This window comes from Salvia miltiorrhiza, chromosome 8 (assembly GCF_028751815.1).
Source record: "Salvia miltiorrhiza cultivar Shanhuang (shh) chromosome 8, IMPLAD_Smil_shh, whole genome shotgun sequence".
In the NCBI taxonomy this organism is placed as follows: Eukaryota; Viridiplantae; Streptophyta; class Magnoliopsida; order Lamiales; family Lamiaceae; genus Salvia; species Salvia miltiorrhiza.
This window is the reverse complement of record NC_080394.1, coordinates 33681264-33694214: the sequence shown is the minus strand read 5'-3', so window position 1 is coordinate 33694214 and position 12951 is coordinate 33681264. Positions and strand designations below refer to the sequence as shown.

Sequence of the window (12951 nt, the reverse complement as noted above, 5' to 3'; positions counted from 1 at the left end):
TCGATATAATAATAAGGGTTATTGGTGTATAAATACACCAACTTTGGACCAATTTTAGTTTTTAACATGAATTTTAAAAAGTGTCAGAAAATACTTTAACGTATTGATTGTAGTAATTTAAACATGAATTTAGTATTTACTTTCATATATACAATTCGAGACAAACCAAAATAAATGTCTTATAATTTAATATAATTGGACAATTCGAATTCTTGTTAAAATGACTACAATTTGATTTGTCTACATTAACATTTCAATATGCTAAGTAAGCTTTAATTTGGCCGAAAATAGAATTTGTGTTAAGATTACTATAATCAATAAATTGATGTATTTTTTGACACTTTTTAAAGTTCATATTAAAAATCAAAATTGATAAAAAAAAATTAAAGTATTTATATACCAATAATCTTAATAATAATAAGCCTATAATTTTCACGAGAGAGCAGTATATTTATGTTACTCTGTTTTCTAAGACATACCAAAAAAGATTTTGATTTTGGAAAGGAAAAGGAAAGCCTGTTATCCCGCTCTCCCATAGGCCATAATCCCATTTCCTAAAGCCACTATTTTCATTTCATTTTTGCAATTATTATAGTTGTTGACGAGAGCAAGAATAAACATATTGCCGCTATTTATGTTAAATTTCACTGAAGAGGTGAAAATGCACTAAATAAGCAACTTGACCAAATCCAAGATATAGTGTCAGAAATCCCAACTCATAACTTTACATAAATTCACTATTTTTACCCTACACAAAATGGCGATTATATTGTTGCCCTTGGCTTTTACTTTCTGAAAAAATTACTCTATCAACGCAAAAGATTCTTTTTCACACAACTATAAATCATAACACCGCTGGTGTGTGTAGATTAGAAAGAATGAAGCAACAAAAAGTAGTGCTACTGTAGCAGTAGTAGTCAACAATATTCATTCCCTCCACTCACATCACTCGACCAATCCATAGAGCCCTTCAATTCTTTTCGAAATCTGCGCTCTTCTCCTTGTTCCGTTTCTACCAATGCCGCAGCAGCATGAGCGCATTGCTCTTACAACGGCAATGTTTCTTCACTGCGCCAGATGTTACAAAACGACAAGCGACGGAAGCAGCAGATTCTTGGAGATGCTCAGCAGAAGCTGCATTGTGTTTCTGCTGCTTGTCTTCTCCTTTTCCGAGCCTGGCTCCGCAATGTACAACATCACTCTCCCCGGCCAGCACCCCAACCCTGACCATGTTGCTCAAGATGTTCACAGGCAAGATGCTCTTCAACTTCATATTTATGCTTATTTGAGGATGAGTTCTTGCTAAAAAGACTTTTAATTTCTCTATCTGTCTTGAATCTTGAAGCAGAGTACCTACATTTTGAGTTTCATGTGTGAAAATTTGGTAATGCGGTTAGTAAAGTAACATTTTTTTTTTTTTTTTTTTTTGGTCGGACAAAGTCATGTTAGATGTTAGAAATTAGTTCCCCATTCACTCCAAGAACCACCTTATCTCTCCATTCACCAAATCCACCTTATATCTCCAATCTCCAATTCGCTCCCAAGAGGGATCGAACCCGGGTCACTTCACTTAAGTGAGGACCCGGTGGCGGTTAGTAAAGTAACATATTTGAGGATTTGTGTTTAATAGTATGTCTTCACGCCCCTCCTTTTGAGTAATGCTATTTTTGTGCAGTTAAAACACTTCATTTCTTCCGTCTAATGTTTACACTGACTCCTTTCATGTTCGAGATTTTTATTTTTATTTTAAGATAAAGTTTCCTTGTGCTTAGAGAGAGAGAGAGAGAGATGTATGGGGTGGGTTGTGGAGTTGTCTTGCTTTAATGTCTCCTGCTTTTACTGTGTAAGGCCTGAGGGCAGGGTCCTACAGCATCATTCAGTTTTCTGTTGACCGCCGCGGCATCCAATGTTGGTTTGGTTTCACAAAACAAACCAATGAAATCCCAACATTGTGCAACAGTCCTAAAACAACGCTACAAGATTTGGATATACTATTGTAATTCACAAGACACATACATATCCACCATGCAGGAAGGTGAATGTGTCGATTTCGAGACGAGAAATGCTATCCAACGAGGCTAACTGCCTGACTGGCAACCCCATTGACGACTGCTGGCGGTGCGACCCGAACTGGCAGCTGAACCGGCAGCGGCTGGCGGACTGCGGCATCGGGTTCGGGCAGTACGCCCTGGGCGGCAAGGGCGGGCGGTACTACGTGGTGACCGACTCGTCCGACCACGACCCGGTCACCCCGAAGCCCGGCACGCTCCGCTACGCCGTGATCCAGGCGGAGCCCCTGTGGATCGTGTTCGCGTCCAACATGCTCATCCAGCTGTCGGAGGAGCTCATCTTCAACTCCTACAAGACCCTGGACGGGCGCGGCGCCCACGTCCACATCATCGGCGGCGGCTGCCTCACCCTCCAGTACATCAGCAACGTCATCATCCACAACGTCCACATCCACCACTGCTACGAGGCGGGGGAGACCAACATCCGCTCCAGCCCCACCCACTACGGCTGGCGCACCAAGTCGGACGGCGACGGGATCTCCATCTTCGGCGCCAGGGACATCTGGGTCGACCACTGCTCGCTGTCGCACTGCAAGGACGGGCTGATCGACGTGGTGATGGGGTCCACGGGGATCACCATCTCCAACAACCATTTCTCCCACCACAACGAGGTGATGCTGTTGGGGCACAGCGATGACTACTTGCCCGACTCCGGCATGCAGGTCACCATTGCCTTCAACCATTTCGGTAAGAAGTTGATACAGAGGATGCCGAGGTGCAGGAGAGGCTACATTCACGTGGTCAACAATGACTTCACGAGGTGGGAGATGTATGCCATTGGGGGCAGTGGGAATCCCACCATTAACAGCCAGGGGAATCGTTACATCGCCCCCTATGATCGCAATGCTAAGGAGGTGACGAAGCGCGTGGATACGTCCGAGGACAGCTGGAGGGGCTGGAATTGGAGGAGTGAAGGTGATATAATGGCCAATGGTGCCTACTTTGTGGCTTCTGGCCAGGGTGTCGAGGTCAAGTATGAGAAGGCCTACAGTGTTGAACCCAAATCTGCTGCATACATTGACCAAATCACTTACAATGCTGGTGTGCTCGGCAGCAGGTCCCTCTCTCTCCTTTTGAAACACCTTTTACTTGTTTTGCTATTACATGAGTCTTATGTTATATGGTGTTTTTTATACGAGCAGGCGCAACAATATGGGCAAGTGGACAGCCGGAAACAATACTTCCGGAGCTGATCTAGATGCGAATTCCGGCATGTTCATGGACTACGATGAATATTCGGGGAGCTGGAGGCCTTGCTCTGCTCATTCTATTCTCAAAACTTTTTTAACAACCTTATCACTCTTTCTGTTTTTAAGTATCAAATGATTGGGATGAATCCGAAAATGTGGTTTTCCTCCCTCGTCTGTTTGCATCAGAAATTATTCATGTCATTGGAACTTCATTGCTCTTCAGAAAATTTAAGCCCACGACTCTTTTACTTTTGAAACTGCTCTTGAAAACAAAACTACCAAGCATTGATACCGATCATCACCCCAAAACTAAAATTAGCTCAATACTTATTTTATTTACACGTTAGTATATTCTACTTAGTTTATTGCAAAAAGTTGTTAAAGTTTATTTGGAAGGATTATTGCAAAGTAGGCTAGATACCAAGCATTTGGACAGTTGTTTAGTATTTTTATTTATCTGTTTAATTAATTATCTTGGCATATGCAGACAACGGTACAAGTCTAGTTGCACGCTTTGTAATGTAGTGAAATAATTTTGAAAGAAAAACGTGGAGGGTTTTGGTATTGTTTCTTTCAAGTCATGAAAACTATATGACTAGTTGAATATTGGTAAGGACTGTTGTCTCCCACCTGGTCCGTTGTTTGCCAAAAGATAAACATTATCTTGTAGTGGGTGATTATATACTAGATCAACAACTTCGCCTATAACGATAACATAACCCTAATACAATACTGTAGCAAATATTGCTATAACTTTGAGCACTTACTAGTGTTTTCCTAATTAGCAGTCTAACCAAACTATCCCACTTTATAAAACAGCTCACCTTATATAGGTTTGAATATATCGTGCAGATGACTAGTTCTTGAGCTTAATGATCAAAAAACCTAAGTGCTGAGGATTTGTAGTTGGACAATTGATGTTGACAGGTTGAAGCCCCTCCACAATATTTACCTCTATTTTCTTGATTAATGTATCTTTTTATTAAGAAGACATAAATTGGAGAAGGGTGATGTTACCATGAAATGCTTAGGAAACTCCATCATCAGGATTAATTATTATTATTATAATTTTCTTTTCTTTTGAGACAATTCATTATGAATTGATATTGATATATATATATATACAAATTACAGTAGTGTAACTATTCTCCATCCCAGAGAGAAATATCCCACGTGGTACTACTCCATTCCGGGCTGTAAAGCTTGGAGTCGAGGGAGTCATCGGGAGGCCAGTTTGACATCCAGTCCGTCAACCTGGCCTCATAAGGTGATGTCGTTGCATCAAATATATCGCTCTTGATTGGAGTTGTGGTCGCGCATTCTGATCTCAACGAAGTGTTTTTGGTGCATTCTGCGTATCAGAACCATGATCTACTCAAATCCAGTCCACATTGCTTGGAAATACAAAATTTTTGCTTACCCTTGTCCATCACTGGAGCTTTCTTCTTTGAGTGACTTCTCCAATAGTTTTTTATCTCGTTGTCAGTTCTTCCTGGCAATCTCCGGGCGATCTTGGACCACCTGTTTCCCCATTTCTGATGGAGGTCGATGATGATTCGCTCTTCTTCAACGGAGATGTTGCCGTGCTTCAGATTGGGACGCAGATAGTTCATCCATCGCAGCCTGCAGCTCTTGCCACTCCTCCTTAGCCCTGCATCAAACATACAGACTTCATCTTTTCCAAATTTGCAATTACATCATTGAAATATATAAATATACCTGATGCTTTGGCTAATGCATCCCATCTTTTATCTCCCAAAACAGCAACAGCAGCAGCCAGCTGATTGTCTTCTTCCTCCAGCCACGGCCCTTTACGCACCTCGGCTTCCTGCATAGTCGAGTTGCTTCAAAAAAGTTGAGTTAGTCCCAGCATATATTATACTAGGGGAAAAAGTTGCTAAACAGGAGCTCAAAAATAAGCAATTTTTTTTTTGCTAAAACAGGGGGAAGGGAAAATATTAAAGGAAAAGGGGCGTGACCAAAACATCTTTCATTAGCAGAGAAAGTGGAGCACACTAGAATATGTGATCTCCACCACCATTTGCTTAAGTTTTCATTTAATTTAGGTGACATAATGTTCCATCAGTCGTTGTGTTGCAAATGCTTCAGCTGCAGATAGTCCTTGTCTCATCTTGATTATACCAAAAATGGTGATGTTATAATATAAGATATATATATCCATTTAAATCATGAGCTAGATAGAAATGATGCTTTAGTAGATTAAGACAGATTTAATGCATTTGGTCAGTAACCAGAAAATAGATTGATTTATAGTCATTGTTATCTAAATGCAAATTGATAAGTGAGAACAACCTTGTTTTGGTAATAAAATGTAACCTCATTTCACCGGCTGATATGCGATCACCTATCCACTACCGCTATATATTAACGTGACTGCCAATTATATGACATTGTCGTACAAGAGGTCCTATAATTAGTCCACTACCTAATAGGTTAATAGTTAATTAATTCGGATTTCATTAAAGTGTTTATGACTTTAACACTATCGTGATTAGTTGATTGCCAAGTTCATGACACAAAACCAAGTCAATAGAATTGCCGAATGGCCTTAAAACAGAAAGGAGAATTTTGAAGTGCTTTACTAGTTTTGCGATCAAGTTGCCCCTCGACATTATTTTAGCCTTATCACGTACTAATAGAATATCACTGATTTAGAATCATAGGGAGAAAGTTCATCAACACCCACCATTTCTTTTGTCCTGTGGAGACACTCCAAATATCATCAAATTCTTTCTAATTATATATTCCAGTGCCCAGTGGATTACACATTGCAATAAAAATTTCTAAATTTTTAGAAAAAAAAAAATCACCTATTCATTTCCGGGGGAAAAAAAAAACTAAAGTCAACTGACTAGGTAGCAAATAGCAATCACCTCAAATTATTCAACAAAAACCCTATATCTTTTACTCATCGACAGAGTGGAGGAGTCTAGGCCCGGATCGAAAAACAAAAAAAGAAAAAGAGCGGGCTATCCAATTAATTTGTTCTGATGAATTGTTAATTAGTCTTAAATAACTTTTGCATGATGGTTTCTTTGTTGTTAATGGTTTCTTTAAAAATTACTCCCAACGTATTCACAAACACGACGACTTTTTTATTGGGTTTTCATAAAAATAAATTATACTCCTATATTGTGTTTCATTGAATATATAATGGTTTCTTTAGTGTTATATAAAGTTAAGAATTAGGGGTGAGCATCGGTTCAAAACCGAACCGAACCGATCGCCTTTTCCATAACCGAAACCGAACCAAATGTTCCATTGTATAAACCGAGCCGAACCGATATTGGTTCGAAAACCGATCTAAACCGAACCATCAAAAACCGATCGGTTTCGGTCGGTTTTTCGAACCGACTGACGAGAAGGGGGAAAGAGAGGGCGGAGGTTGTTCGTCGCTGTTGTGTTGTGCTGTGTCGGCGAAGAGGGGAGGCCGAGCCGCACTGTGCTGCATCGACGAATAGGGAAAGTCAAGGCACAGATGGTGGCGCTGTCGTTCGTCGCCGCTGCTGTTGGCGGCGAGGGGGAGAAGGGTGGGAGAAGTAGCGAAGGGTGAGAAGAGCGTCGGAGGAGAAGCTGGGAGTGGCGCCGGTCTGCTGCTGCTGCGTCAGCGTGGCCCAAGTGGGCTCCTGCGCGGCCGCGCTGGCCTACTGCTAGTCGCCGGCGGGGATGAGTGGTGGCGCCCGGCGCGGCGCTGCAGTTGAGGGGGGAGGAAGGAAGGCTGCTATGCGACTGCCAAGGCTAGAGAAAAAGGAAGGCGGCGGATGTTTCTAATTCAAGCCCAGAAAATGAGAAATGAATAGATTTAGGGTTTCTAGTTTCTACTACCATTTAGTATATTAAATTAAATTAAATAATATAATTAATAATATATTATATATATATATCATAATCGGTTCGGTTCGGTTCATAACCGAACCAAAACTAAAAAACCGACAACCGAACCGATAATGATCGGTTTTTAAGTATAAAAACCGAACCGAACCGATAACCAGAAATTCTAAAACCGAACCGAACCAGAAATGATCGGTTCGGTCGGTTTTTTCGGTTCGGTCGGTTCTATGCTCAGCCCTAGTTAAGATTCACTCTCAAACATTTTACCTGACCAGCTTGTCAGCCCCTACCCGGATAGACAATTTGTGTTTCTTCACCATAAATATTTGAAAATCGTGTTTAAGAAAAAAGTTAATTTACAATTCCCTGCCCTTCATAATGATTTACTTTAGCTGAGCCTAAAAATTATAGGGAAATTATTTTAGATAGTAAAGTAAGTAGTGATCACTTTTAAGGATAAGGTGTAAAGTAAATTTATAATGTAAAATAAGTGTTAATTTTGAAGAAGATCATTATCAATAAGACAGACAAAAAAAAAAAAAAACAAGTTATTATCATTGGGACGGAGAAAATTAATTTTTCGATTACTCTCTCAATTTATAAAATTGGTATATAGATATATAAAATTTCTTAATATTTTGTTATTAGTATATAGTTTATTGTTAATATTTAAGTCAACGTTGACTCCGACAATATTATGTTGAATGTTGATAACATTTCTGTTGTCAACACTTCTGGAATCAACCAACATTTTGGAGTCGGCTTTGAAGCTGAACTTTGACTCTCCATTGGTAACTGTACATAATTAATCTTTACCTTCCTTTTACGTTTTATTATTCTTTGGTTGTGGAATAAATATTTTGTGGCAGTTGACCACGTTTTCAATAAGTGGAATGGTGGTTAATTATAGCCCAAAGTAGTAGGTAGTTTATTTTTATTTTTCAGGACCTATGATCTTTTCAACCAACATTTGTGGCTGGTCGACTGACAGTTTTTAGAGAGTAATTGTAGCGGTTATAGGAAGCTTCTGAAAGTGGGAAGTGGTTCAAACTAACCATCACTTGGAAGTTTATAAAAGCAGCAAGAAGACTCTCTCATTCTTACGTTTTGGGAGTGCATTTTCACCGATCTAACATTCGCTCACAACCAACTCGTCATTTTGTCTTGCTACAAACATGACATCAGTTCTTCAAGTCTTGCTTTGACGGAGGAGTCTTAAGCAGCCAATCTGTAATGGCTTACTCTGTATTGACAGGAGGTCAAGGGCAAGGATTGAAAATCGAGGACATTGGAGCATAGCAGACTGATTTTTGTCCGGTTAATATTAGATTTTTAGACTGTTAGCTTTATGTGTTGAGTCAACATTCTAGTACAGTTTATACATAGGTGGATTAATCTTAGGCAACCAATCTGTAAAGGTTGATCACCGGAAAGATCTTATTATGTATTGTGTAATGTTGATGATCATAGTGAATTTAGCCATGAGACACTCACGAGCTGTATTTATATAACCCGTTAAAAAGTATCTTGTGTGTTGTTTAAATATCCGTTGCATGTTGGCTTGAATGTTATGAACATTCCCGCTAACATTACTCTTACGAACTACACAGTGTTACTTGTGGTAATTTGGGACACTAAACTCTTTCACACTACGCCAAAAACGCACATACATAACACTGCATAGATAACGATTTTAAGTAATGCGTTATGTATTAGTGTTATCTATTAGTCACAAAGATAACGGTACTCCGGAACCGTTACGAAAAGCGTTATATATGTGCGGCTATTATAACAGTTATTTCTACCGTTACGAAAATGTTATATAAGAACATGGATACGTAACGCTAAGCCTGAACCGTTATGCGAAACGTTATCTATAAGCGAGTCTTTTATGACAACAATGTAAGCGTTAGGAAAACCGTTATATATGAGTGTTTTTGACAACGGTTATTCCGTCCGTTACGAGGACTGTTATGTATGTGCATCAATTTTTTTTTTTAAACCATAATATATATATTTTCTTAATCAAAAACTTGTTTATCTAAACATTAAAAATAAGAAAAAAATATTTTAAATTATCATTTTAATGTATTAAATATAAAAATTATTATTAATTTTCAGATTAGAAATTTAATTAACGGTTAAAAGAATTTTTTTTCATTTTTTCCAATTTTGTATAATTTTTTAAAAACCATAATATCTATTTTTTAAAAAAAAACAAATACATGTTTATCTAAAAATAAAAGTATAAAAAAAATATTTTCAAATTTGTATTTAAATAAACTATAGTTAATTTTAATGATTAAAAATGAAATAATTTTAAATTATGTTGAGTTATAAGGAAACATTCATGCCAATTCAACTACAACACAATTATGTTGAGTCATGCCCACAATTATGTTAAGTGATCACGACCATAATTTCTAACATAAAATAAAAGCTTTTCTAATGGATCGTATCAGTCATCGTAATAAGGACATCATATGGAAGTCTGTCGTCGACACGTAAGTTTTGAATTATACAACTAATTAATCATCACTTTTATTTTATTTGATGTTAATGTTAACTTTATATAAATTCCTTTCAAGTGCGATAAGTATGGTCACTGCAAAAAAATGAAAGAAAATGAAAAAAGCAACTTGGGAAGTTATAAAGGTATGTATGCTTAATTTACTGATCAGTTTTGGGCAGTTTATTTGATGTTCATGTTAACGTTATATAAATTAGAATCATGTTTTTGTTGGATAGTTGGTAAAATGCTTAGAATCATGTTTTTGTTGGATAGTTGGTAAAATGCAGCCTAACCATTTTATTTCTGTAATAATTATAGGGTCCTACACAACCTGATGACAAGCAATGTGGTTATTTTGAGATGAGGTTTATGAGAGATATTATCGAAGGGTTTCAAAATGCAGCAGCCTCTACTTTTCACTTGTCATCACTGGTATTAAATATATGGTTAATTGCATGAAAATACACGAACTTTAGTCGCAATTTCATTTTGCACATGACTTTTGAAACTTACATTTTTAATCATGAACTTTGCATTTGTTCCAAATTTTCCTTAAAATTGAGCTCCGACAGCCGGAAAGATGACGTGTCTTCAAACATGCCACGCGTATGTGACACGTCATTAATTCAAACGACGTGGCACAAAACGACGTCGTTTTAATATCGCGTTTATCAATCCCCAAATCGAAAACCCTAGCTCCCTCAATCTCAGCCATTAGCAGCGGCGCTCTCCGCCGTCAAAGGAGGAGAAAAGGGGAATCGACGGCGTGAACTGTGCGTCGTATTAGTGTGGGCGTGTGATTTTAATTTTGAAGAGAAGTATCGCCGATTTTGATTCTGGAAATTAGAGGAGAAAATGGGGGATTGGCTGCGTGAAACCTTGCCGGAAATTAGAAGGAATAGGTAACTGCTCTGAATTTTGGGAGTGAGAGGAGTATCGTCATTCTGAATCCAAACTCTGGCGCTGATGTTGTAGTGGTTTTCGGTTGATTTTTGGACGGTCTTAGCATTAAAATCAGTAATTGAAGCAGCAACAACAATCTTAGCATTAAAATCTAGCCTCTTTGCTGCTGCCGCGGCCGGCGACGACTTCTGATTTTTTCAGAGCTCGTTGTAATGATGTCAAGGCGGCGTGAACTGTTTCCATCAATTGTGGTGTAGATGCGGTTGCGGTTTAAGAAGAGAAAAACTTCCGGCTGTTTAAATGGCGTCGTTTTACAAAACGACGTCGTTTCCATGTCTGCAAACTTCCGGCTGTTTAAATGGCACATGCCCTGTTGCCACATAGGCGCCACATCAGCCTCTCCGGTGCCAGAGCTCAATTTTAAGGAAAATTTGGAACGAATGTAAAGTTCATGATTTAAAATGTAAGTTTCAAAAGTCATGTGCAAAATGAAATTGCGACTAAAGTTCGTGTATTTTCATGCAATTAATCCTTAAATATATATACTTGAATATTGTCTAAACATATATTAGTAGTTATTAATAAAATATATTGGTGATCTTGTTTGTATTCATAGTTTAAAGGAGTTACTACTTTAAACTACTTGAATATTGTCCGTGAAAAATGAGCAACATGTGTGATAAAGCATGCATTGGATGGATAGGTACGTTTAAAGTTTAATTATTCTGTTCATTTTTTTAGGGAAATGATTATGATGTATTGGGCTCGGGGGAGTTGGAATGCCTCCTTACTTTTTTGGTTTTGGGAGATTGAATGGTCTTCGCTTGGTTTAGCTTTCAAGTTATTGAATGCTTTATCATTCGTCACTTTGCGGTGTGGCTGCAAACTTGTGTTTTTTGTTTCTGATAAGTGCTGTTAACGTTGTATTATCCTACAGATGCTTTACATGAAGTGAAAAAGAGACGTGGCAGGAGAAAGGTTATTTGGATCGAGATGGCTATCTATCAAGCTAGTTGCATCATTTTGTAAACTTTGTTTGCACACACGATTGATAGAACATGTGTTTTTGTTAACTCTATTTTGGATGGTGATTGTATGAATATTTCGAATGGTGATTGTATAAATATTTCGGATGGTATATGGCATGATTAATGGATGGTTTTTATTATTTTGTTGTATTAGAATTATAATTAAAAGCTATCTATAGCATACATAAGGAAAATTAAAAAAATATGCATAACGGCTACAACCGTTATGTATAAAAGCAAACATAACGTAAAAAAGAGTAATCTAAACAACAATTTGACGTTATTGTAAAATTCAAAGATCACGCAGAAAGTGTAATGTATATAAAAAAACAACAGTTATGTATAAATAAATAGATAACAGATAAATAGAAAATTTAATTACGGACGAAAGCGTTATGTATAACACGTACACATAACGCTTACAAAACGTTATTAATATCGAAAAACTGTTATGCATATCTGTATACATAGTGGTGAATATCAAACTTTCATGATGGTTGGAAACGTTATCTATAACACTTATAGATAACGGATTATCCACGTTACTTATATATAAAAAATTGTTATGTATATATGTATACATAACGGTGAAATTTAAACTTTCATAACGGTCGGACACGTTATGTATAATCCTTAAACATAACAAAAATTCCAACGTTATTTATTTAAAAACTGTCGTTATGTATATCGATATAGATAACGGACAAATATCAATTTTCATTACGGTCCGAAACGTTATGTAAAAGGCCTATAGATAACGGATTTGCAAGCGTTATTTATTTATGGATGACCGTTATGTATAATAGTATAGATAACGTATAAATATCATTTATGTATGCACGTTTTTGGTGTAGTGTCAATTGGTATCAGAGCAGGTTCTTGACGAACTAAGAAACGTTCCTCTTTGCAAAATTACCACCAATGAATATGTTTAATGTTTCGATTCGTCCTCCTACCTTGGATAATAACGGGAAAAACTATTCCTTATGAAAAATTAGGATGAAGATGTACATAACATCAATTAATGATCAAACCAGCTGATGAAGAGTAATATATGCAGAGCAGATGAATGACCTTTATCAGGGAAACGGACCTCGCCAGAGGAACGGATGCCGTCAGAGAAACGGTCTTGGTCAGAGGAACGGGCCTTGTCGGAGGAACGGTCTTCATTAGAGAAATGACCTCTGTCAGAGAAGTCACCCCCGCCAGAGAAATCACCAAAAGAGCGGAGAAATCTCCTGACTAAGGGCAAATTTACTATTATATCCTCGACCACACGGGGCGCATGTTTTAGCAATGAATTTACTATTTTGCCCTTAGCTTGTAATCTATAAATAGTCATGCATACGCACTTTGTAAACTACGCTATCTTCACTTGCAATACTATAGCAATCAGA

At 37.8% G+C, this 12951-nt stretch overlaps 2 protein-coding genes across 3 annotated transcripts; one reads left to right on the top strand and one right to left on the bottom strand.

Moving 5' to 3' along the window:
- Positions 1-677: 677 nt before the first annotated feature.
- On the top strand, positions 678-3516 carry LOC130997838 (probable pectate lyase 12). Its single transcript, XM_057923268.1, has 3 exons — positions 678-1251; positions 2032-3126; positions 3212-3516. Exons 1-3 carry the CDS (start codon positions 1019-1021, stop codon positions 3393-3395), a joined length of 1512 nt encoding a protein of 503 aa, XP_057779251.1. The 5' UTR covers positions 678-1018; the 3' UTR covers positions 3396-3516.
- Positions 3517-4283: 767 nt separating this feature from the next.
- Positions 4284-5373, bottom strand: LOC130997837 (transcription factor MYB27-like). 2 transcript variants are annotated; one of them, XM_057923266.1, is made up of 3 exons: positions 4979-5373; positions 4680-4934; positions 4284-4610 (listed from the first exon to the last, which is right to left on the bottom strand). In XM_057923266.1, the coding sequence occupies exons 1-3, from the start codon at positions 5091-5093 to the stop codon at positions 4402-4404; spliced, it is 579 nt and encodes a 192-aa protein (XP_057779249.1). In that variant the 5' UTR covers positions 5094-5373; the 3' UTR covers positions 4284-4401. The 2 variants fall into 2 exon arrangements, with proteins under 2 accessions (XP_057779249.1, XP_057779250.1); XM_057923267.1 differs by having other exon boundaries at positions 4680-4910; positions 4979-5361.
- Positions 5374-12951: the final 7578 nt, after the last annotated feature.